Source organism: Pelodiscus sinensis, chromosome 3, assembly GCF_052426305.1.
Source record: "Pelodiscus sinensis isolate ZL-2025 chromosome 3, ASM5242630v1, whole genome shotgun sequence".
Taxonomy (NCBI): domain Eukaryota; kingdom Metazoa; phylum Chordata; order Testudines; family Trionychidae; genus Pelodiscus; species Pelodiscus sinensis.
Window position 1 is genome coordinate 138,661,811 of NC_143054.1, and position 27,046 is coordinate 138,688,856.

The 27,046-nt window shown below is 40.2% G+C and overlaps 1 protein-coding gene across 3 annotated transcripts in view; it reads left to right on the plus strand.

Annotated features, from left to right (window-relative positions):
- Window positions 1–27,046, plus strand: part of CRIM1 (cysteine rich transmembrane BMP regulator 1) — a 327,869-nt gene that overhangs the window by 19,890 nt on the left and 280,933 nt on the right. For all 3 annotated transcript variants that reach the window (XM_075924932.2, XM_075924933.2, XM_075924934.2), the window contains exon 2: window positions 7,930–8,103. In XM_075924932.2, the coding sequence (XP_075781047.1) occupies window positions 7,930–8,103 (174 nt within the window). The remainder of the gene's footprint in view (window positions 1–7,929; window positions 8,104–27,046) is intronic.

The window sequence follows — 27,046 nt, forward strand, 5'->3', positions numbered from 1 at the left end:
ATTGATTCTGAGATTTCTTTCTAGTTTATAAATGGATTTAGAATTTAAGCTTGGCCTAAAAAACTGCTGGAAAGGCTCCACTGCCTCTTAGTTTCATCTTCCCACACATTAATTCTCCTGGAGTTAGAATAAAGAAGAAAAATTATTAGGGCAGTTGAAATTCCACTCCATGTGTATTCCCTGCTTCCCTCTAGTACAAGTGAGGGGCCTCATATGCATACTGGGACACTGGTAATGTTCTTCTGGATAGCAAGGAGTGGTGTAACGTAGTGCTGCCAATCTGACGAACTCAAAAATGAATTTCTTTAAATCATAAGCTGTAAACAAAAAATGAATTTGATGCTCTTATTTGGCTTTGGCTTTTGAGCTTTCAAGGGTCACATTTGTGAGTTTTTCTTTGAAGCCACGAGGATTAGATAATTTGCTTAAAATAAGACATTGGAGATTATCATCTAAAGCCCAGCTTCCGTAGTCATTAAGAAATAACAAAATATAAAGTCCCAATAAAATGAATTGCAACACTATATAAGGGCCAATAGGCTTGGCTTTCCGTAGATCTGTGTTAGATGCTTTAGGAGAGTGCTGTGGTTGACTTCTTTGGGGAGTGGAACCCTGAGATGGAGTGTACTTTCCTGATACTGGAACAGAAGGAGTACAGCCTATCCCCAAGTTACGAACCAAACACTTGGCCGTAACTTGATTTGTTCGTAATTCGGACCCCATTGAGTTACACAGTGACCGCGCTGTTCGTAAGCACGGGTCACGTTCGTAACTCGGGGACTGCCTTTATGACTGCTCCATGGGAGCTTTGGTCGTAAATACGAACAGTCGTAACTCGGGGACCGGCTGTAAAGGCAGAACGCTTAGCAGCAGAAGGTATGCTTCCTCAACCCAGTCCAATCATGGCTGCAGTATAAAAGGAAGCAGCCTACCTCAGTCTGGACTGACCACTGAAGAATAAGGATATACCTTGCCAGCTCCAGTTGAGGAACAGCCAGCATCCTAGACCACTGGAGCAGGAAATGCTGAGATCCAAGCAAGTGCCAAATTATCTGAAGACCACCTGGGGAGATTGGACTTCTTGGGTGGTGAATGCAGAGACTCTGGGTATGTCTACACTTGCACCCTAGTTCGAAGTAGGCATTCGAAATAGTCAATGAAGCGGGGATTTAAATATCCCGTGCTTCATTAGCATGATCTTGATGGTGCGTTACTCCTATCAGCAGCTGTTTTGAAAGTGAAAGTGCGCACTGGGAAGCGTTAGTTCGAACCAAAAAATGAGGAGTCACATTAGTTCGAACTAGGGTGCAAGCGTAGACATACCCTCTGAAGACCTCCTGACTTCAACTGTAGAAGTCCTGGGAGGAAGTAGTCCCAGGAGGGATTAGCCAGTGTTCTTGCAGTAGTTTGGGAATGTTTTGGGCAGATTCCGTAATGACTTGGGCTACGTCTACACTGAGTTGTTTTTGGCAGAAAATATGCTAATGAGGGACTCATTAGCATGAGTCATGACATCATTAACGTATTTTCTGCCGTTTCTTTGTGCACAAGGGGTTTGTGCGCAAAAAGAAGCAGTGTGGACGTTTCCTTTTTGTGCAAAACCCTTGCACAAGATCCTAATGCCTGTCCCGGAGAGGGGGACAGGCATAAGATAAGGTTGGTTGGTGTTGGGCTACACATGTGCGAGAGGCGTGTGTGTTCCCGCCTTTTGAAGGTAGCGTGCTCAGCCGACTCCTCTCAGTTCCTTCTTCTCCGCCCTCAGTTAAGGATGGAGTTCCAACCTCTCTTCCTCGTATCACTTCTGTGAAGCAAAATAAAGAAAATTAGATAGCTATTGTAGACATACCTTTTCCTGTTAGTTTTTCCTTTGTTAAACAGTTGATAGGTTTAAAAGAAAAAGTTCTTACTTCAGCTTGTATATAGTTAGTCAAACAGTTTACCACCACACAGCACCAAACCGCAGCAAACAAAAAACAAACAATAAAACAAAAATTAAAAAAAGGAATCTGTGGCACCTCTCCATTTCATTCCAGAATACATTGTGCACTTGAAACAACAAAATGTATCTCTTTCATTACTCAGAGTGCATCTGTCTGTAGTCGCAAGCTTTCCTCCACCTAGAGAGGAATTCTCTGTTTGCCCACCCTATCTCTAAGAGGTTTTTTAAGGGCCTACAGAAGCTTCACTCACCACGGACACCCATATCTCCCACGTGGGATTTGGAACTGGTTCTCCACTCATTCACAAAACCACCCTTCGAGCCAATGGCAACTTCATCACTTATCTTTCTCACCATGAAAACAGTGTTCCTCTTGGCAACCACGTCTGAAAGGAGAGTTAGTGAACTTGTGGCTTTCATGTCTTCACCTCCATACATGATCTTTTCACAAACATAAAGCTATTCTGCGATCCTATCCCTCCTTCTTACCCAAAATTCATTCTGAATTTCATATCAATGAACCCATAGCCCTTCCCACTTTCTACCCAAAACTTCATCGCTCCAGGGACGAAGCCATATTGCATATGCTTGTTGTGAGAAGGGCCATTGTCTTCTACTTAGTCGAAAAGAGTGCGTCCTGTCTATCACAGAGGTTGCTCATATCTATAGCCAAAAGGTCCAAGGGAAAACCACTTTCTTTCTAGTGCATATCAAAACTTATGACATCCTGTATTACCACCTGCTGCTCACTCCAGAATAGAGCACTACTGACAACTGCCAAAGCTCATTCCACCAGAGCAATGGAGACATCAATGTTTTTCCTCAAGGGACTGTCTCTCCGTGAAATGCATCGAGCAGCCACATGGTCGCCTAGACACATTTCCTTGAAGTACTATGCAATTCCACCACGCTCAACAATTGACATCATCTTCGCTACAGCGATCTTTCCATGGCCTGCAACGACTAGACGAAGTCCACCTACCATCTAACTGGGCATTGCTACACTGTCACCAACAGTGGCGCACCCATGGGAACATCACTCAAAGAAGAAAGAGAAGTTACTCACTCTGTACAGTAACAATGGTTCTCCGAGATGTGTGTCCCTTGGGTGCTCTACTACCCACCCATTTCCCTGCTTCTTTTGGAACTAACAACTTGCCAGGAGGCTATCAAAGAAGAAACAGAGGAGTTGGGCTGCTCATGTTAACTTTAAAGGCGGGAACACTGCGTGCCTCTCACTCATGCACAGCCTGATTGGATATTGCCATAAAAGTCTCTGATCCCTGGCACTAGGAGGAGCCAGACACCAACAGTGGAGCACTCATGGGGACACACATCTTGAAGAACCATCATTACTACACAGAGTGAGTAACTTCTCTTTTCATCTCATCCCCAATTATTGCAAGTGGCTCATAAGAGGGCAGCACAAGCTGACAGGGCCTTGAAGCCAGCTGTGCCAGAACAAGGTTTACCACCAACTCAGTAGGGAATTTGCTGAAAACATGCCCATGCTGCTGCAGGAACACTGGCTATTTCCTCCTTGGGCTACTTCCTACCATAACTTCTACAGTTGTAGTCAGGGTGTCTTTGTAGTCTGTGGGGTTCTTGGTTGGTGAATGCATGTCTTCTGGGTTATCGTAAGACATTCACTTGCTGAGCAGCACTCCAGCAATGTAAAGGAAAGAGTGTCTACACTAAGGATGCCGACTAGTTGAGTAGTTAATAGAAATTCCATTGACTACTCCACAACTAGTTGATAGGCACTTTCACATTCCTTGTTTGAAATGTACAAGAGCCCCCGCTGGGATGAGACTAAGTCTACACTTAAAGTATTAAAGTGAGTGGATGGCCACAGCACGGGCACTAGGAGAGAGCTCTCATAGCACTCTATGTATCCCACCTAAGTGGGGGGCGTAGTTCCCAGTGCTGGGAGCCCTTTTACACTGCCACTCTACAGTGCTGTAACTTGCTGCACTTGAGGGGTGGGTGGGTGGGTGAATGGGTGTGTGTTTCACACCCTGAGCAAGAAAGTTGCAGCACAGGGAAGTGGTAGTATAAACATGGTCTTAGTCAACTTCTGCTTTAGTGGTTTAGTTTAGCTCTTTTGGCCCTAACACTTGGTGGGTTCTAATGCAGTTTTCCAGATCATCAAATGCCATTCTCCTTTCAGGACCCCAGATACCCTGCTTTTTTTAATCCACTTCTCTGAACTACTACGGAATCTTCTTTTGGCAACCAATTATTTTCCTGAGTAGAAGGAAATGAGCCCCAGTAGATGCACCAGCATGCACTCTGCTTATCACTTTCTACTTAGCCAATTCATCACACTGTCATAAAAGAAAACTACTAGGCATTGAGTGTTGTTTGACTGAAATCTACTATGTTAAAAAAAATTGTCCTAAACTGTTTGCCCTGGTACTGAAGCACACTCCTTTAAGGTGGCTCGCTCAGGCCTATGGCTCATTCTCTCTGGAAAAAGCAACTCATTCAGTTCCTTTCTTTGTTGCATCGTATGAAGAGGATCCACTCACTGTCTATAACTGAAATCTGTGCTTATTTAAGTAGTCGGTCATCACCTGCCCATTGGTATGATTCTTCAGATGTTTTGGTTCTTTGTGTGATGCCTTATTGCATAACAAATGGCTCAGTTACAGACACGTAATTTAGTGTGCATCTTTACATTAATATGATTTTAGCACTGTTGCTTTGCAGTAGTAGACAAAATTTGGCCAAAATTGAAAAAAGAATCTTTAACTGTCAAACAGATATTTAGTGATTAAACACCCATGCAAAGGTAAGGGTTCAATTTGTCCTGTTCAAATGCAAGTTTCTCTTAAAATTGCCATTCTTGACAACTCCGTGCATACTGTTTGGTCTTATCAAAATCAAATATATTTTCTGACCGAAAATTTTATTAGCTTTGTTGAAGTGCACTGTTCACACTTCCATCTGGTTAAGAAAATGCTGTCTTCCCTCTTTTGCGTTTTGTGTAGGTGTCTTTTGGGTGCATTCCAGAATTCAGGGCAGGTGTTTGAAAGGCTAAATATTTTAATTGTACACAGGTGCTTGTTTTCTGGGATGGGTCTTATCTGAGAAGTTTTAATCACCTACATTGGACATCAGACTGAGAGGGGTGATGAAGGTAGATGAAGATATGGATAATATAGAAATAATGAAGTGAATTGACAGTAGTTTTTCAATAAGCATATTTGGACTAATTTTAAATGCTTTTTAGGTATTCTCTCCACATCCCTAATAATTCTCTTCTCCTTCCTTTTGTTCTAAAGGTAGATAGAGGGGCACATGAAAAACATTTTGTGGACTGTAATAGATGTCTCGAAAGTAAAGTCTTTTCACTAAAAGAAGCTCCTTAGCATTTGGCAGCAGAGACCCTTGTGAAACAGTAGAGTAGTTTTTCCTATAATAGTGATGGGTGCTTGCCTATGGTAGAAAGGTCACTGTTGTTGACATTATACAGTTAATGATATTATCAGACCTCTCTAAATTTTGCTATAGTATTTGACTCAGTCCTCTTGCAGTCCTTAATTCTACAAACTGACCTTAACTAGCATGCAACAGGTCCTTTAATTTGGTTTACCTATGCATTCTGTTAATTCCAATGTCCCCTTGTTGCCTAGCTCAGTGAAACAATTTTGACTCTCCCCTGTATAACCTTGATTTATTCAGATTCTCTCCAGCAAATCATTTTAATTTCAAGTAATTTGCTCAAGGAATTACAGTTTGCACAAATGAGAGTACTGTTTTAAAGTACACATTTTTCCTGTAAACCTGACCTTATTGTGTGCAAATTATTTTGTTGGTATTGATACTAATAGCAGAATAGAGAAATGTAACAAATGATACAGTATTCAGCATTAATATTGTCTGGATTAACCTATTTCAATCAATATAACTGCTGCATATGGTGCTCAGTGTAATGCACAAAAGAAGTGGCATATCAAACATAGGGTGTCTAGCTAGCACTTAATTTTTTTAAAAAAATGACACCCTCCCTGCCAAAAAAAAAAAGCTTGTTGAGTGCACCTAATATTGACTCCTTTGTGGGCAACGTTAATTCAGTTAAGTGGCCTCAAGTGAAAGCGCTATAAACATCACGAGAAGTCATTCTTCCGCTCTACTCTGCGCTAGTTAGGCCTCAATTGGAGTATTGTGTCCAGTTCTGGGCAACGCATTTCAAGAAAGATATGGAGAAATTGGAGAGGGTCCAGAGAAGAGCAACAAGAATGATTAAAGGTCTAGAAAATGTGACCTGTGAAGGAAGGCTGAAAAAATTGGGTTTGTTTAATTTAGAAAAGAGAAGATTGAGGGGGGACATTGTCAGCCGACGGTCAGGGCAGTGTGTGTGTGTATGTTTCCGAGAAAAGGTTTAACGTCCGTGCCTTTACTGCTAGGACCGGGGTCCCATCGCAGAGGGTGGCCAGCAGGCCAACAGACGCCCCGTTATATAGGAAGAGCTTATTACATCTTAGATTTCAGCTGCTAGAATTTCATAATTCCTTCGCAGCGGGCAGCCTTGGAGAAAGACTGAAAGATGCCCCAGTGGATCCTGTCACCTGGGAGTGACACAGATCCAAACGCCCAAGCTCTTCCTATAACTGTCCCTTTATGACCGGCTGAAGTTCTTTTAAATTGTGCTTGGTTCTGTTACAGCAACTGAAGGAGTCAGGTTAAAGCTTAAACAGTTACAGGTTTATTAAAGAAGCTTATAAATCATATGGTTACAATGGCTATTGCTCTATTTCTTAACTATTAGCAAAATATAGGTCTTAAAAATGGTTACAAAGAAGATAAAGATAGAAAAATAGAAATAATGGTACCAAGTAACAGCTTACTCTTTCTATGTGTACACTTAAGACAGAGGACCACATCCAGGTACCATTTTTACCCCCTTCTGTGCCTCTCGACTCCAGCATGTCAGGCCAGGGCCGGTCCCTCAATTCCTAGGAAAGACGAAAATACGAGGTGGGCGTCCCCATAGAACCTCGGGAGGTCAAACACCTAACCTGACCAGCAGGTAGAGGGTAGAATGACACTCAAAGTGAGTGTATGCTGGGCCCATCTTATATACCCATGGGGTCACGTATTTCTCTTTCTTATCTGTAATGCCAATTGATGCTGGTCTGTCTGCTGTGAGACCAGTTCTTACAAGGGAGTTGTGAACTTAATTTACACTTGTAAGAGAGATTTGAGATGATTAAATTGGAAGTACGGGACATTGTTTTCTCAGTGGGAAATTCCCCTCCCAGGGACTGTGTGTGTGTTCGAATCAACATAGGTGCCAGCCGCAGCCTCGAGGCCAGCTTATTGACTTAACTGCTCTCTATCCACATATCTGTGTTTCAGCTTTTCAGGATCAGATGAGCCAGCATAGACTATGCTGATATTATTGCTCCTTCTCTGCCCTGTGCTTCAGAGAGGCAAATAAGATGGATGATATGGGGTTAGTCTGTCTGGCCACAGACATGATAGCAGTTTTCGGGTATCTAAAGGGGTGTCATAAGGAGGAGGGAGAAAACTTGTTCATCGTGGCCTCTGAGAATAGAACAAGAAGCAATGGGCTTAAACTGCAGCAAGGGAGGTTTAGGTTGGACATTAGGAAAAAGTTCCTAACAGTCAGGGTAGTCAAACACTGGAATAAATTGCTCAGGGAGGTTGTGAAATCTTCATCTGTGGAGATATTTAAGAGTAGGTTAGATAAATGTCTATCAGGGATGGTCAAGACAGTATTTGGTCCTGCCATGAGGGCAGGGTACTGGACTTGATGACCTCTCGAGGTCCCTTCCAGTCCTAGTATTCTATGATTCTATCACAAGGTGGGGGGTGTTTGCCCATGATAGCTTATGCTCAAATAAATCTGTTAATCTTGAAGGTACCAGAGGTCTCTTCCTTTTTTCTGCAGATTCAGACTAATGAGGCTACCTCTCTCACATTTGATAGAATAAACATAATGACTTCATTTTGTTTTTCAGATGAAAATTGGGATGATGATCAGCTACTTGGATTTGAACCTTGCAATGAAAACCTTGTAACAGGTTGCAACATAATCAATGGGAAATGTGAATGTGACACCATTCGCACCTGTAGTAATCCATTTGAGTTTCCAAGCCAGGATACTTGCCTGTCAGCTTTAAAAAGGATTGAAGGTAAGCAGCTGATTTCAGTAATTTTCAACTTGTAATTCTTTGTGTATCTTTCACCAGGGCCTAGGTGATAGCTTTTGATTCTTACAGTAACTTAAGTGGTTTCAGGGAGTAACTGACTTTAACTTACAGAAAGGGAAAAAAAGAAAAGGTGTATGTATGTGTTTAAGTCTTAAAGTAATACTAATGCTGTGGAGTTTAAAGAAGATGTGGTTTATGCAGCTTGACTCTTAAGACTTCTTCATTTGAAAATGGATGAGATTGATGACGTCTGTTTTGTGCCAACTGTCTTTTTAAAGAGAAGTGCATTCTCTGTTGGTTAAATACAAACAAAATACATCTTGTGCAGTTTAGATGTTCCCCATTGACCTTTTGTGCAGCTTCACAATTTCTTAGAGTTGTGGAAAAGCAAGTTGAAAATTACATTGCTATATTTAAAGTGATAGACACATGAAAAAATGTAGGCACTTTAGTAGCTTAGATGTGATAAATATAGAGCAAAAAAGTATGGTGTTCTTGGTTGCCTTGATTCACAATGTTTTATATATTGTTGCAATTGCTACTCTTTCAGAAGTGTATATAGTATAGAATTATTTTAACATTAGTACTTCTCAGTTTCTTGTCTTCTGTTTTGTTCTAGCTCGCTTTAGATCAACACTTTTTTGTGCATACTTATCCTCAAACTCACATTAGGTGTTATAGCACTTGGACATTGCTATATTATGGGCTAGTTAACAAAGCACTCTTAGGTTCAGCCAAAGAGTCTGATCAGGGATATTGTGTTGCCATCAAACCTGCGTGTGAAGTGCTTTCTTAAAAGTTCTCTTTGCTGGAATGAAAAATGTGGTGGTTCTTGACACCTGTCTGTGCAATTTTACTTGGTCAGAACATTTATTTTTCAATTCATCCTAAGAATTTAGAAGCAGTTTCAAAAATATGAATGCCTTCCCTAAAAGCTCACAGCTGTTGCTTAACATGTTCACTCAATGCAGTGGTAGTTAAATGTTCTAAAAGAGAATACTAGTCATGTTGGTCTGAGTTATGATGGTAGTTTTAAATAAGTAAAATGTCAAGAAAACACTCCTTATGAGATATACCTTAATTTTAATTTATAGTACAGTAATTTGAAAGCTTTAGAGGGGTAGCTGAGTTAGTCTAACAAGAAAAACTTAAACAACAAATAGTCTAATAGCACTTTAACAAAACATGGGCACAACCCATGAAAGCTCATGATACCATCTACATGATTTGTTAGTCTTTAAGGTGCTACTCCTCTGTTTGTTGTGTGTGTTTTTTTTTAAGTAATTAGCAAGCCTGCCATAGTTCTCAAACTAGAAGAATATAGAGTAATTTTTCTGTGCTGGGTCTGATCTGTTAGAAGCTCACCCACACGAGGGGGTTGTGTTGCGTTGATTGGATTTCATACCCCTCACTGAAAGTTTTAAAATTGGTACAAAATTTGTGCTTAGATCTAATTTAGGAGTATAATGGAAACATCTCTTGGTCTGAAGTATGAAAGTCAGCAAAGAAAAACTATCACTTCAAGTTTGAGCCTGGTTTTAAAATTTGTCTGAGTTCTTTTCACAGTATATCACTTGGAGTGATAGAGATATTGTCTAATACTACGAGACAGAAGCTCTGAATTCTGATCCTGACTCTGACACAGACACTTCCTGTGGTTGTAGAGAAAAAGATTGAGAAGCTAAGTTTATAATATTGATCTGGCTCCTGAACAAGAGTGTTTTGGGATTAATGTTTGTAAAGTATTTGGATAAAAGTCAAGCACTATTACAAACATCTAATTTATAATACTGTAGGTTAGTAATGTTAGACTATTTGTATTTCTGGGAGATAATAGTAAACATGCTGTGTTAATCTTAACAAGCTCCAAATGACACTTGTTGATCTGAATAATTTATTTCTAAGTGTTTTAGCCTGTATTGTTTTTTATTTTGTATTGCTTGGGAAGTCCTTCACTTATGAAACTATAGACAAATTCTTTGAATCCTATTAAATAGCTGAACAACGAACAGAACAATTTTTATTTTTGACTGGAGTTTGCTATATTTTTGATTTTGAAGAGTAAATATTTTTGGAAAAAAGTCAGGACTGATTCTCTTTTCTGAAATACTGAAAGCCTAGTTAACATGTAGCCATTGTCACTTCATGACAAAGCTCTAATGTAGTTCTCCTCTCTTAAGAGATTCCAGCTAGACTCCTAACCGGTGTTCATTGCTGATAGCAAACTACTCAAGGCATCAGACAGAACATGACTTAAAGCATCTGACTTTCCACAGATTAAACCTGTTTTTTTTCTGAATTAGTAGCAGAAGTGAAGAAAAGGATAGTCACAACAGGTTCTCTAGAATATGACAGTATTTAATTAAATTACAGCATAAACAATTGACCATGTGGATATACTTTTAGTAGAAATGTTTCCCCATCTATAAGCTGACAAATATCTAAAAACACTCATACGCACCCTTGTGTATTACTACTCCTTACAGCAGCTCTGAAACAAAGGCTGTGTGATGCTTCTAAATACACTTATGATTTAAATACAAAAAATTGTTTTATCCTTTAGGTTCTTACACTCATAAATGTGCAGCGGAAGCTACATTGGTATGACTGTGTTCATGCCAGGGAGTTGTACTTATTTAATTATATTGGTTTCAAAGTGGTTTAAAAAAAACCCCTCTGCAGACAAGCCCTTGGCCCACTGTTGTTTGAGAATTTGGGAAGGGTAAAACATTTTCACCAAACCAAGAATCTGCCTGAGCCTCTGCTTAAACTGTGCCACTTTGGCTAAAACATGGCTTCAGTTGTATCTTTAGTTGGCTAAAACCTGCTTAGTTGTATCTTTACTAGAATTTTCAGTTGCATCAAGCACACACTTGATTGGAATGGACATGAGCAACACATTTCAGAGAACAACAATTACAAGAAGGTAACCATTTTTGTTTTTCAAGGAGTAGGGGAAAATGCCTTCCAATAAATCAGTTGTGTAGTTGTTCTCTGCACACTGCAGTTTTTAATGTGCCTTCCAAAAATGTGCAGGTCAGAACTGGACACTTTATTCTAGTATCAGTATTGATGTATACGGTAGGGATACATTAGGATACACAGTTAAATGGTTAACTGATGAGCCTGGGCTCATTGGTTTACCTTCACGGTTACAGCATCCCCTCCCCTTTCCCTCTCCCCTGCTGTAGGCAGGGGGAGGGGACTAGGAAGGAGCCCGTGCTTGTGAGGAGCTGCCTCTCATACAGAGGCGGCAGCAGCATGAGGTGTGTGGAGACAGGTGGCTACGTGGGAGTGAGTGCTTGTGGGGAACTGGCTTAAAAGTCTCCTCTGTGAATGCTCCCGCAAAGCCTTCTCTTCCTCTTCCTCCTCCAACCCCTGCTTTTTTAACATCCCTAATATATAGAGGTTAAATCACCTTTTTACTTTCCCATGTATATTTCCCCAGGATCACATTAGCCTTGTTTCCTATGCCATCAGACTTGGAGTTGATGTTCAGTTGCATGTTCCCTATGACACTGAAATCCTTTTCAGCATCATTACTGGCTAGACACCTACAGTAGACTTCAGATAATCCAGCACCTTTGGGACCTAGGGCGTGCCGGAATATTGGATATGCTGGAGTATCAGGAGGTACTTTGGCGGAGGGGCTGTGACGGGTCTGCCGGAACCCACACTGCGACCGGTGGGGAGGCGGCGGGGAACGGCGCGGCAAGGGGCGAACCCTCCGCCGTTTTGTAGGGAGGCGGGGGAAGCCCCGTGTAGCCGCTGGTGACAGCCCAGCTGGGGCTGCAAGCGGCAGCAGCGGACTTGGGGAAGCAGCAGAGCAGAGCGGCTGAGCAGAGCACTCGGGTGAGGGGCAGCAGTGCGGGACTAACCCAGCAGCACCTCAGCTGCTCTGCTCCGCTGCTTCCCAAGTCCGCCGCTGCTGAAACTGATGAGCGGTGGACTTGGGGAAATGGGTGAGCAGCGCAGCTGGGGTGCTGCCAGGTTGGTCCCTCAGTGCCGCCCCTCACCTGAGTGGCGCTGCGGGACCAACCCAGCAGCACCCCAGCTACTCTGCCCCACTGCTTCCCCAAGTCCGCCGCTCCCGCTTGCAACCCCAGCTGGCCTGTCACCAGCGGCTACGCGGGGCTTTCCCCGCCTCCCTACAAAACGGCGGAGGGTTCGCTCCTCGCTGTGCAGTTCCCCGCCGACCCTGCCTCCCCCCGGCTAGATGCAGTGCGATCCTGGCAGACCTGTCACAGGGGTATAATCCTCTTCCGCTCTCCTCTCCTTCCCTTTCCTGGCCCGTGAATGTGCGTAGGGCTCACAGGTGCTCCAATTGTCCGGCTGCCTGGAGTACTTCTGGGTTCCAGTTGGTGCCGGACTATCAGGAATGCTGGACCACTGGATGCTGGACAATTGGAGTTTTACTATACATTCTGTAGATATGGCTAATATTCTTTGTTCCTTGAGATGACTTTGCGTTTGGCTATCTTAAAACTTCTTATTTTAATAGACACAACTTATCAAGGTACCCAGATCACATATATGATTGCCCTGTTTTAATTATTTACTACTTCACTGATCTTTGCATCATCTGCAGATTTTATCAGCAGTGATTTTATTTACTTCCAGGTCTGCGATAAAAAATATTGACCCAGTTCCTATCCTTGCAACATCCCACTAAAACATCCCCATTTTAAAATTCCTCATTGACAAATACTTTTTGAGATCTGCTTACCATTTCTTAATCTCTTTGTCCGTTGATCTGTGGCCTTCTGATATTGAACAGGAGTGGATTTTTTTTTTTTAAATCCTGAATTGCATGTTACTGTTTCAAATACATTAATGTCTAACCCTAAGTATATTACATCTGTGCGGTTATCTTTATCAACCATATTTGTAATATCAAAAAATGATCAAAAAATGATCATATTTGTTTGACAAAGACCTAGTTTCCATAAAGCCATGTTGACTTGCATTAATTATACTTCCATTATACATCAAAGGCATCCACGCACCAGAAATTTACAGAGCTCCAGCAGAAGAAGGAGATTCCTAATAAGAATCACGTTCTTTCTCTGCCTCACCTTTTCAATTATCAGGGTGGGAAACATCACATACCAGAGTCACTTTCACCTTTTTATCATGAGGCAGAGGATTGAAAACCAGCATTATATTCACTAAAACGAAGAGTCATGTGACACCTTTAATGACTAACAGATTTATTTGGGCATCTGCTTTTGTGGGTAAAAACCACTTACTCAGCCAAATGCATCTGTTACTATCTAGGACTCCTTGGTGTTTCTGCAGATACAGACTAACACGGCTACCCCTCTGAGACTTACTGCCTTCACTATTTCGCATAGTAGAAAAGAAACTCGCTTGCAGGCAACAGCTGTACAGGGAGGCATATAGTGGAGAGGAAAAGTGCATGCTGCCATTATCCTTGCCTTTTCATATAAGGATGCTGCGCTGCCTCTTTTGTTAAATATGAAGAGCCTCTTCAGGAGACAGCTAAGGGTTGGGTTAGGTAAAGGAGGATAAAATCTCTTGAAATGTCATTTGTCAGGAAACAAAACTGTAACTTTGAGTGCCTAATTTTACTGCTCAGTGCTAACTCCTAACTGCAGATTACAGCCCCAAGGAGTGAGTGAGGAACACTGTGATGCACAGATAATTTTTCTTGAGGTCTTTCTCACTTAAGATGGTAACTAGCAATTAGAAAACTAATTAAACAAATATAAACTAATTGAAGATTAAAAAAAGTTTGCAACTTTATAAGCTGTTATTCAGTGTTCTGTTTTATTCTCACTATTCAATGTGTAGCCCCCAACCTTTATTTTACTGCACACCAGTCAAACACTGCACTGATGGCAAAATTATTTTTCTCCGGGACTTTCCTATGGCACTTATCACTGCAGTATCTTGATGTTACACAGACATTTAATCAGTTTATTTTCATGACCGCCCAATGAAAAATGAGTGTAACTAGGACATGTATGCATATGGTCATGTAGACACTGAGTAGAAACTTTAATTGGTTATATTTTTAATAAATGTGTTTATTTAAAAAGCAACTTTGAAACAGTTTGACTGCAAGCCTTGATACTGGGTATAAGATTATTTCACTGTATCCCAGGTGTGACAGTTCGGCAGATTCTTATTTTATTTTGAGTTCTTGTCTGTCTTGAAGTTTAAAAATGACTAAGGAACTTACTTTTATAAGTCATGACCAGGAAGATGACAGACCCAAGTAACCAAGAGATCATTGTCAAGAATTTACGCTGTTGATCTCAAACCCTTGTAATTATCAAGATTATCTAAATACTCATTATTTCATTAGTGTTGCTTATTTGAGGCAAATGTAGACTCATGAATGTGACTAAGAAACAGTACCCTAAAAGGAGAATCCCGTAAGTGGACCAAGAGTCACCATGGCATTGCCTGATCAGGATTGGACAATGCAATTGGGATGAGAAACCTGTGATTTACCATCATTTGATCAGAAGATAATCTGAGAGGTTCTGTGGGATGAATCAGCTCTGAGTTTCACCTATAAAAGACCTCAGGTCAATAAGAAAGAAATGTGCTCTTTGCAAGTTCACTACAGGTGACAACTCAGCATCTGTCTGTGCTTTCTTTAGAAGGGCTTCTCTATACTTGCAGCATAGCAGTCACACCTGAATGAAGACCCTAATTATGCCAAAGGAAGAGCTACTCTGATCTCACCATTTTAATCATTAATTTTGTGATTTGATTATTGGTTATGCTCATGCAATAACTTCACCTGTTAGTCTTAAGCTCTTGTCTTTGTGGTTACCTCATTACATTGTAGTTTTTTCTCCAAGATTTAACTCAGTTTACAAAGTAATTTCATTATCTTATTGCTTAATACTTCAGTGAAATAAAAAAACTATATAACTTTGTAGTTAGTGCTCTTGAACAAAAATTGTAATGTTCTAAAGTTTTGTTTTTTCTCTGGTCAGGTGGTGATGAGATCATAACAATCCTAAGTTAAAAGGACTTTAATTATTCTTAGTGCATTGGCCTCAGGTCCTAAGAGAACTCCTATTATTACAACCAGTATTATCCCCATTTTTCAGATAGGTAGCTGAGGCAGAGAGATTAAAGTCAGAATAGGTGCCCAGTTTGAGATATCTAGAACCAGATTTTTGTCAGAGTACTTAGCATTATATAGAGGATATGGCCAATTTCATGGCCATAGGATTTGGAAAATGGTAAATTTCACATCTTTATATGTTTAAATCTGAAATGTCCTGGTATTGTAATTGTGGGATCCCAGCCCAAAAGGAGATATATTGGGGGGGGGGAGGGAAAGGGTCACAAACCTGTTGTAGGGGGTCATGGGATTGTCACCCTCACTTCTGTGTTGCCTACAGAGCTGACTCTCTGAAGGCAGCAACCACAGAGCTCCCTCTTGAAACCTCCTGCAGCTGCAGATACTGGTGGGACTACTCTGGCATGTCCTTCCCCTGGCCCTGAGCAGTTTACAGGGGAGGGACAGGTCCTGTTTTCTCCTGCCTAGTCTGAGGTAGGAAGTCCTGTTTGATGGGGTCCTCCCTGGCAGTACAGGGAAGATATAATCCAGCTCCACAAGTTTCCTCCAGCTGCAGGAACCTCAGGCAGCTGCCTAATCTCAGACCATGTCCTACTGCAGGGGGAGACATCCAGAGATGGGTCCCCACCATCTCACTGCCAGAGCCGTTTGTGTGCGTAATTACCTAGGTTTTTAAAAAATCAAATTGGGAAAAATACCATCATATGGTGGTATTAATACCCAGATTAGTTAATTAGCAAGGTTGGAATGTTTAGATCCTCTATTTCCTGGCTCTTGGAGTAACTCATAGCAATAGTAGATTATTTATTCCCTATGAATCAGCATCCAAGGGGGATTAAACACTCTACTAGTAGGTTTTGCAAAGAAACAGTGAGATTCAGATCTTGGGTAGCTTCGAGGTTGTTGAGGGAAGTATGCTTTAGTGGGCACAGAGTTTTTGGTTTTTGAGCCAATTTTTCTTTCAAGCTTGACCTTTATGCCCTCTGTTTACTAGTTCTGTCTCTTCTTCCTTCTGACTTCTTGTTTCAGTCTCAGATTCTTGTCTCCTCATCCTATTCCTAGTCTCTTTCCCCCTGGGCTTGTTGGCCAAGTTCCAGTGTGCTCTCTCTCCTCCCCCATACAGTCCTTGTTTCCCTGCCCAACCAGCACTTCCCAGCTCCTAATCTAAATTTTCTCTTCTCACCTTCCTTTACTGGCTCTAAGCCTTGATCTCCCTCCTGGGACTATTCATCCAGGCTCTCCCACTTCTCTTCCTCTCTCCTTGTCTCAGTTTCTTTGCCCTGCTGGTCCCAGATTTCTCCCAGAAATCCAGGTGCTTGTCAAGTGAATTCCCCCTTCCCCTCACTAGTTCATAGTCCCAGTCTTTGTTCAGCCAGTCACTCAGTTTACCCTTAGTTGCTGATCCAATCCTCATCCAAGCCTTCTACCCTTGGCACCAGCAGGCTCCTAGTCCCAGGTCCTTTGCACAGCCTCCCCTCTGAGCCCCTTTCAGGTTTTTACCAGACTCCTTGTCACATTCTATCCCTTTTCTGCCATTCTGGCCTGTCTACTTCTTCCTCCTCTGAGTATGAGGAAAGTGTGGAGCATTGAAGCTCAGAGGAGACAGGCTCCCTGACCTCAGTTTCAGGGTGTCGTACCACCCAAGTCTGAAACAGTTGGAAGCTGCCTTTAGCTGCAGACGTGGTCTAAAGTATGCTCATCTTGTTCCGTGGGGAAGAGACATGAAGAGTCTAGTCACAGGGAAGATTTGTGAGAGCATTCAAAATAATTTAGCCTGATGTGGATACCCAACATGGAGAAATTCTGTATAATGGTTGGTTGTGCAAAGTCATGCACAACTGAAAACAGGTCTACCATGGGGAAATATCTGGCAACCAGCTCAACCATGTCATGTTCACATTAGCTGTGGTTAAACATCTAATGGTCATGAATCTTCCTCTTCCAGGGTACGAGACAAAGAATAAACATGAGGCCAAAAAAAACCAACCATGCATGAACAAGTTATGTAACTTTCTGTGACCGTACTGGGTCATGGTAATCAGGATATCAGACTAGATGGACTGCTAGTTTGATGTGGTGCAAAATCCTATGTTCTTGAGCTCAGGGCAGTAAGTATGGCCCTCTTCAGTGTCTGAAGAACCCTGTTAATGGCAGATGGATCCGATAACTGGGAAGCTGTGATAGACCTGGACCATGGATGGGGGTTTCCAGAGGCTGAACCTGGGATGAATAAGACAAGCCTATGAGCATGAAAAAATCTTTCAAGATCTTTTTATAGAAGAAAAGAGGAAGTTCTTAGCAAATGGGTTAAACTAACATGTTGCGTTTCCTGAAAGATACCTTGTCCTCCTATTTTATTAAACAAACATTCAAGGTATGCCTACACAGCAGGGCTAAAGTTGAATTAAGCCATGCAACTTCAGCTACATCAATTGCGTAGCTTACGGTGAAATAGCTTAATTTGGCTTTTGGCATGGTCTACACAGCAGGAAATTTAAGGAAAAACACTCTTTCTTCGACTTCCCTTACTCCTCATGAAAGAAGGGTTACTATGACTCAGAGTAAGAAGTCCTCCAGCTCGACATTATTTGGGCATAAAGGCTTGTAGTGTAGTCACACATTTTGTTATTTAAGAATGTCAGTTATTCCTAAATAACGCTGCTGCGTAGATGTACCCTCAGAGACTTAGTGGTAGGGCCTAACTCTCAGGCTATGTCTACACTGCATGGTTTTTGTGCAAAAATTGGTGGAGCATCCACATCTCAAGTGCATTTTTGCGCAAGTAAATTTATAGTAAATCAGAAGAACAGAGGGGGTTTTGCGGTGTAGGTATTCCTCTTTCTACGAGGAATAACTCCTTTTTTTGCGCAAGAGTTCTTGCAGAAAAAGGTGTGTGGGGACAGGCAACCGGGTTTTTGCGCAAAAAGAGCCAATCGAAAAAAGCACAGGTGCTCTGGTGGCTATTCCATGATTAGCAATCAGAGTTTTCTTGCGAGAGAGTGTCCATGCATCTGGATGCTGTCTTGTGCAAAAGAGCATCGCTTTTTGCAATGTGCTTTTGTAGTGTGGACGTACTCTTGTGCAAGAAGTTTTTGTGGAAGATCTTAGAGATACAGAAAACCACCATGTGTGTCAGACTTCTGATATGATATGGATAATCAGTACCTCAGGAAATCTGACCCTGAAATTATAGGTGTGTGGGAATTCCTCAAGGCTTGTTCTCCTCAGCCATTAAAACACATTGTAGTGTTGTCCAGCTAAAGGATTCGTTCAAAATTTTGAAGAGGTTTTCTGTGTTGTAGAGGGAGACAGGTATTCCAAGTTTATCCTTGAGCAGTCTGGTGTATTCCAAAGGAAAAAAAAGAAATAATTAAACTCTGTGTCAAGCATAACAGGCCCTAATTCTCATCTGGGTTTAAGTACTGCTATAACACACAGGAAGCAGTGCCTTAGTAATATACAGAAGGCAGTGAGAGAGCCACCAGATACAAAGAAGCCCTTATCTCAAATGCTCTTAATATAAGCTTGATGGGAATTATGTTTAAAACAAAAAATGACATTATATAGAAGATGTATTTAAAATGTGAAAATAAAAACAATTTCTTTTTCGGGGAAATGTTTATTCAGAAATTATGTACTTAGTCAAGTAAATGCATACCATCTCTGCAGCAGACAGTATGTTTTGGTGGAAAAATTGGCCAAACTTCACTCTAGAGCAAATAAAATTCTTCATACATATTTTGGTTTAGAAACAAAAATATATGTGGATGCACTTTAATTTAAAATAACCTCTTTTGTGGTGTTGAGGAAGAGGGAGGAGGAGTTGATGTTCTAGTCCTTTTTATTTTAAAGTTCCTGAGATTTGCTGATTAAGACGGTTATTTGGAACATACTTTTTGCATTCCATTATTATTACATGTAGCTGAATAGCTCTAAAGGTTGTCTAACAGGTATTACAGCATTTATATGCATGTATTGAACACTAAATTTGAGAAAGCAGCTTCATTCTAAATATTAGCCTTCAATTGTTCATAAATTTCAGACTTTTTTTTCCACTGAAATTTCAGATCTCAAAGGTTGATGACTCATGGAGACAGAGCTAAATCAGTTGAATTTTTATTGAATTATATGAGTGAGTGTGTTTGACTAAATCTTGTACTTCAAAAAAATCCATGTATGTTTTTGCTCAAATAACTCAAATGTCTGAACTTTAAAACTTGGCATATATCTTCAGTGAGGAATGTGATCCTGGCAAAGAGCTGAATTTTTGCCCTTGAATATGCTTATTTTGCCTTCTAACTAAAATGGGAGCCCAACACAGGTATTTGAAGGCAGAATTTAGCCCCAAGTGTGGGGGAAAATTGTTTAATGGTAGCTTAAAAAATCCTTTATTAATATGTTTGTGCATGCCAGATATGTACATTTTAAACTGTTCCAAAGCGTGGACCACAGTCTGAGGAGATAGCAGTCTGTAGTTTAAAATGCTTCTGCCAGTGTTCTCAATTTTGTGCAGAAAAGGGAACTGGAATTAAATCAGTAACAAATATGATTTAATTAAAAGTACCACTTTTGCACAAGAACCCATCTGTGAGCACAGATGACTGCACAAAATGTTTAACTGCGTAATTAGAAGTCTATTCTATCCCATAAGAGTTCTGTAAACAAATGTTTACCTATGATTCCACAAGAAAAATGCATTCTGCTCAAGGCACCCTCAGTCAGGGATTTGTGGTGTGTTCCTCCTCATCTTCCATACCTCCACAGTGTCCTGTGTATATTGTAGCAAGTTGGCTCTAAATTCCATGGCAGTCTGAGACAGTTTGGAAATTCTGTAGCAGCTTTCAGGTAGATTAAAAAACTGAAGCTTTTACTAAATTTAGACATGAAAATTTATGGTGGTCCTTTTTTTGTTCAGTTTGACTTATTTTAATATTGTGCTTACATTCTTAGGTGTTGGCAGCTGAATTTTATTGATGGTGCATAATTTTATTATTAGGGTTCCCAGATGGTTTCAACAAAAATACCAGACACTTGACATTTACATCACAATCTACATTACATCTTATTTAGAAAATACCGGACATTTATATTTTCTCAGTTTGTTTCCTGAACCGAAAGCTCAAATACTGAAATGTTCAGTTCAGAATCGGACACCTGGCAACCCTATTTATTATATGTTATTGGGGAAGGTTGCAAAGGGGAATCCAGAAGCTCAAGCTGCTGGCTAGGGGACATTTAGAACCCTTGCCACTTAAGTCCATGGGGTGTGGATTGGGATTGTAGGAGAGGCACATTTTGCTAAAATAATTGCAGTGAAATAATATTGACACTCAAATTCTCATCCTGAGATTCAGTGTTAACACCCCATGGAGACAAATGGGTGCTGATCATATCTCACTTTCAACTATTTGTAGCTGTCATTGGCAGGCATCCACAGAGGCTCATTTACTTCCATTCAGCTGCTATGAATTATCCCAAACTCATCAAGGTGAAAACATAAACATAACTGAGAGCAAGCTACCATTACAGCTTGGTGCCAGAATTATTTAAACACTTTTTAATGTCCTCTTCTTTGCTGCCCAGCCAAAGCTTGATTTTTTTTTTCCCTACCTGGGCACCTTTTTCTTTTGATATGTAGTGACAAGTTGCAAATTATAAACGAACTGCTATGAGACATAGCATAACAAGATTCTCTTCTCTCACACTGGAACCAAATAGCATTTTAACTTTACTTACAGGCCAGTTGCCCCAGCAAAGCATTTTGCAGGAGGCTGTGGCAGCTATTGATGGGATCAGATTTTGTGGTTTACTGGGGGCAGAGAGGGGCAAGGAATTTGGCTGGAGTTCCTAAAGGTTGCTGTCTGGCCTGAGCATTGGGATGGGGGTATGTGAGCTTCTGTGCTTGCCCATGGCCTCTCTTCTGGGCAAAGGCAAGACTCTAAGGGTCTTAAGTAGTAGGGGGTCCTGACAGATTATTAATTTTGTGTTTTGGACAATAATTTATCACATACAAAGTGTTAGCTATCTACTGGGTTAGTATGACAGTGAAATTAACGTAAGTACAAAAAGATGCCACAAATGCATGCTTACTGTGTGTTATAAAAGATACTGTGAATTGTAATATTAGGAAATACACATTAACTTAATTGGACAGTATTGCGATTAATACTAGCAAGTTTACTGTGAATGTAGTTTTGGTTTAATTTTATTTAACACTTTAAGAGGAATGGTATGTTAAAAAATGCATGCCAAATAATGTAATGTATTTGAATGTTAAATTACTTAAAGCTACAACTGAATGGAGAAAGGGATTCTGTTTTGTAGAGTACTTTGGAAATATTGGTTTTGTTTAAATTTGGTTTGTCCTGGAGCAGCAGACCCTCGAAGCCCGGGGCTTCCCCATCAGCCTGCCAGGTGAGGTGGCAAGAAATAAAGATAATTTCTGACAAATATTTCTACAAAACATTTTGATAAATTGGCAAATTTAGACACAACTATGTCTCTTCTTTTGAAAATGTAAACTGTTTTTAAAACTTGTGGAAATAGACTAATTTTCTCTGACTAGTATTATGTGTTATGGGAACTTACTTTTCTTGAAAAATATTTTGTAATTTAGTGCTACGGTGTTCTTAGTGAATCTGAGGTGCTATCTCCATAGTTCCCAATCTAGTTCCTTATCTTCTCTATTTTTCTGTCAGTGGAAAAACATTGATTGCTGTGTTTAATCAGAGCCATGGCCCTTTCTCCTGAAAGCTAATATGTTTTGCCATTAATGTAGATCTAAAAATTAGAGCTGACAGGAACCACCTGGATTGTAGTGAAGCCATTTATATTGTCTCATAAAATTCTATACTCATAATTAATTCAGATTTGGTTGGGTAAAAACTGTGAACGAACTGAGAACAGACTTAAGGCCTTTAGCAAAGGGTACAGTAATTGATAAACTGCTAAGTGTGGTTTGGGAGACATTTAGTGGGATTTTGCAGGGATCAGTGGAGGTAGTAAACAGTTAATTTAATGAAAATAGAGCATGATATTAAAGTGGAAAAGTGTTGTGCAAATGCTTACGTGTAATGCAAATAATGGTGCATATTGAAGAGTGGCTGGCTAGTGCAACTTTTAGCTCCATAGACACACAACCTGAAACTGGTGTTTGTACTTAATACATTTGGAAAGATTCACGGTTCTAGTTGCAGACTCTATGTGACTTGCAGCTAGAAGCCAGCTGGTTGTCAAAGTTGGATGATCTACAAGGACTGCTTCCCTCCTGTGTTTTTGCTTAAACTTGGGGGTAGGGCAAAGGTGCAGGGAGACTAAGATAGTATCATGTCTGAACCAATTGTAGGCTGGAGAAATTCCTACTGGTAGGCCAGGGAATAGGGAATAGAAGGTATGTACTCTTGAACTTCCAGTCTTTGTCTTCTGTTTGCTTCTGTGACTGTAATCAGTACGGAATCAATTATGGAAAGTTGATTTAAGAAATAGAATGCCTCAAAACACAGATATAAAGCTCACTGATTGCTTTGTTTTTTCTAAATCTGAGGAAGAGGCCAACAAAATAAAGATTTCACAATCTGAAGTTGGAGGAGCTACTGGGTTAATGCCCAGGACTCTCTTCCAAGTGTTTTCCATGTCCCCTGAACTTCATTGTGTGTGTGTGAAAACATGCTCTGAGGAAGTAATAGGTTTTCCCTCTTTGCAGTTTGTTGTCTTCCATCTCCAACACAATTCTGTTGTACTTGAATAAAGGTCAAATGTATTGGTGAGATGTTTTTTACTTGTTTCAAAGTAATCTTTCACTTTTATGCAAGTGCTTCAATTTTATGTATGAGAGTTATCACATTCTCCTTCTGAAGCATCTTGATAGGGGGTCATTGATTGTTCCCTGCCTTCCCCTTCTTTCTATCTTACATGAAGTCTCTTGAGTCCAAGGGCTACCCATGCACATAAAACTAAGCATATAATTGTTTGCAGGATCATTAAGGAAGTATTTAAGGATTGTGTATATACACAAATAAGTACGCACAGAGTGTAATTTGATTTGCCTTGAAAACATTACTCTCAATTAAATAACTTTAACTTAACCCTTGCAGCTTTGTCCTTCATTATTTAGGTTAGAGCAAGTTCTGTTTAAATTCTAGTCTGTGAGGATTTTTCCCTGTGTTAGTTACCTTGCTTCTTTATTATTATCAATATTATTAATTCTAATAATAAGAATAATTTATATATACAATGGTGCCTAGAGGTGAAGGTATCACTGTGCAAGCATAGTAAGAAACAGTTACTGTTCTCAGTAGTTCATAGTTTAATAGTCAAGATCAATAAATCAGGGTAAAGCAATTATCCCTATTTTACAGACTAGGAACTAAACCACAGAGACAAGTAGCTTTTGCTGAAGATTGCACAGAAGTGGTCTATTGTGTTTCAAAACAATATGCTAGCAAAACCATCCTACCTCTCTTAGAACTCATCTTGTACTCTACCACCTACTACCTATGATTGTCCCAAAACTTTTGTGATTTTTTGGGGTAGCCTTGGTGCCAGTATGCAATTCAGACATGTATCATTTTGGAGCTTCTGTTTTTAAAGCAGTGCTGCTGACCAAATGTTTCCTGTCTCCTTATGCACTATATCTCATACTATCCAACATAGCGGCTGACATGCTTTGTCAGGCCCTGGCCGAAGTGTGAAAGGGCTGGCTCTGTGCCCAAAGGAAGGGGTGGGGCCTAGGGCAGAAAGGTGAGGACTGGACAGCCTCCTTCAGCCAGCACATCAGCACCACCCAGGCCTCTGACAGATATTTAAAAGGGTCCAAGGATCTGACTGCTGCCATTGCCACTGTGGCAGTGATGGTGTTTGGGAGCCCCAGGGCCTCTGTCCCCTTTAACAACCTCCCTGTTGACAAGCCTGCTACCCAGAAAATACCTGTAATGTTTGAATTTTGGGCTGTGCTGTCAATATCTAGCTACATTAGATCAACCTCTGTTAAATCCAAGTTAAGTTAACTTTTGACACAGAAAAACTAAACGGAGCATTCCAGATTAATAGCTATAAAGATTCTTTGGAAAAGAACAAAATATTGAACTTTTTTGGTCAAGTAGGTTTATGGATGTCTTTGTAAACTTGAGTTTTATGCACATGTAAAATAGTTGTCATAGTGACAAACCAATGTGCATTCATTTAAGGTGCTGGAATTTAAATGATTTGTAAGATATACATGACAAAAATCTCATCTGCTAAAATATTTATTAATTCAGCATGTTAAACATGCTTGACAATGGCATGTAACCCAGGAAAGGCAAAGAAAATATTCACCCTGGGTTAAAAAATACTGAAGCTCTTAAAATGTTCTTTTGACCTTTGCTAATGGATATAGTCACATATTGTAGCAAAGGAAATGCCTAACATTCTAGCAGCTGGGTTTGAGTCTTCATACTACTTGGCAGTTACATCAGTAGGTCTCTTCTCTTTTTTCCACAGTAGTCACTGCAGACGTTTGTAGAAGTGGATAAGGGACACTAATGAAGCTAAAATCAAGTCTCCATTGAGGATGGGGTATAGTTGAATGGCTTGTTTCATAGGGTGTCTTGGGCAAAAAAAGAAGAATCGAAGCCCTTGCAAATCAAGTTGGAATTTTGTTTCAGTAGTGCACCCAGCTTCCAGATTTCTCTTTTTAGAAAGTGTAACCCACCTTTTTAAGGATTTTTTTTTAAATGTAAAGCTTTTCAATAGCTTTGTTTTTCACATACCACAGTGAGTGCTGTGTAAGAACAAAGATGGTAAGGGTGGGGGAGAGCTTTGCATTTTCTTCAAAGGCAGATTCTCTTACCTGTCAGTGGTTCTTATGATGTCTTTAGTTTGAGGCATGCTGGGTGGTATTGATGTGACAGATTGGCGATATAGCTATATAAAGTCATCTTGTTTTGGAATACCATTTCTTTTCAGAGGTTCCTCTGGGTATTGCAATGTTCATTGTGTGCTAGACTAAAACCTTAGTGGCGTACTTAAGGCCTTGTCTGCACTAACACCCTGCACACTCTGCTAGTCTGGGAAAGTGCTTGGAGATCATGTTTGAGACATGATAAAATGACTGTTGGTGAATTGATTGCTGCTGGATTGATTACTGCATGGTCAATCCAGTGCAAAGATTAAGAAGCTGGTAGAGAGAAAGTCGGGGCCACCAACATTGAATTACTGTCCTTTTGTGAAGAAACAAAGTTTCAGCATTCTGTGTATTATATAGCTTGACCTTTTTTCTTTTTAGTCTTGCTGCACATTACATTTTTTTTGCCTCCAGCTGCTGATATTTTATGTTCCTAATTTAAACGTTAATAAAATTTTTCAGCATAAAGTCCCACTCATTGGAGGGCATGGGTGCCATGCTGGGAGGCCTGGATGACTGAGATCAGTTTGGGAAAGATTAGAGCCATAGTATGAGGCTGAAATGTAGTGGAGGGCAAAAAAAAGTTTATAGGAGTAAGTTAAAATTTTGTAAAACTTTTTTTGGGGGTGCTCTATTTTAGGAACCTCTTGCTGAAATGATCCTAAATTTGCCATCTTTTACCCTTACCCCTTAAAGTGGTAAAGCAGATTCAGACATTGAGTAAGCCTGCTGTTATTTTAAAGCAGTGGCTCTCGGCCTTTCAGATTACTATATCCCTTTCAGGAGTCTGATATTTGTCTTGCATGCCCCAAGTTTCAGCTCACTTAAACTACTTGCTTACAAATTCAGACATAAAAATACAAAAGTGTCACAGCTCGTTAGTACTGAAAAATTGCTTACTTTCTCATTTTATCATATAATTATACACTGAAATGCACGTACAATGTTTATAATAGAGCAGTATAAACAAGTGACTGTATGAAATTTTAGATTGTACTGACTTTGCTAATGCTTTTAATGTAGCTTGTTGCTAAAGTAGCCAAATATCTAGATGAGTTGATGTACCTCCTGGTAGATCTCTGCATACTCCCATGGGTATGTTTAACCGTGGTTGAGAACTCATTTTAAAGCACCTAGAGTCTATTTTCAAACAGAAAGTGATGCTCAAACTTAAGTTTAATTCGGTTGGTGCTTTGCTATAATAAATAGAGATTTTTTTTTAAAAAAAGACTTCTCATGGGAACTTTTAAAAGTTTCTTCCATTTTCTAAAAATGTCAGCTAAAACTTTCAACAAGCTGTGAAAAGCCTGAAAATTTGTTTAATTTTCAGATTTTTCTGGCTTCCCATATTGCATGAAAGACTTTATTGAAGTAAAAAATCAGTAAAAAAAATTCAGAAGATGACTTGGTTAGAAGATCAGAAGGTTCCAGAAATTCCACAACAGGCAAAGGTTCTTTGTTGCCTTCTAATGGAGTAGGGGAGCAGCCTTGGAAGAAGAGTAGACCTTGGCTCAATACTGTTTGAACTTAGTCAAAAGATAAACTCCTCTTAAGTTTTCATATGTGCTCCCTGCACATAATATCTTTTAAAGTCTTGCCTCAGTATGAAGTTCCAGAGGTTGACATAGTCAAGAACTTCAGTTACACAGTTAGATATAAGATATTTAACACTTTGCTCTGGTTCAGGAGCATTTGCTGTTGGTATTTTATTCTTTGGCCTAACACTGGCCCCTGGAGTCTTCACAAAGATCACGGTATTGATGGTAGTAACTTTCTGCCTATGGCTGTTGTACATCTTGTCCTTTTATTGACAACTGGACAGAGAAGGACCTGTCAGCTCTAATTCCTTGAAGGATTGTTCAAGAGTCAGTGAAGTTTCTTGGCAAGAGGTGGTTGTTAACTTTGAAGAATTGACAAGTACCTTCTGAGGGATATGTCTATTTGGAGGAGTGTTTTTTGACCAGTCTCTTGTTAAT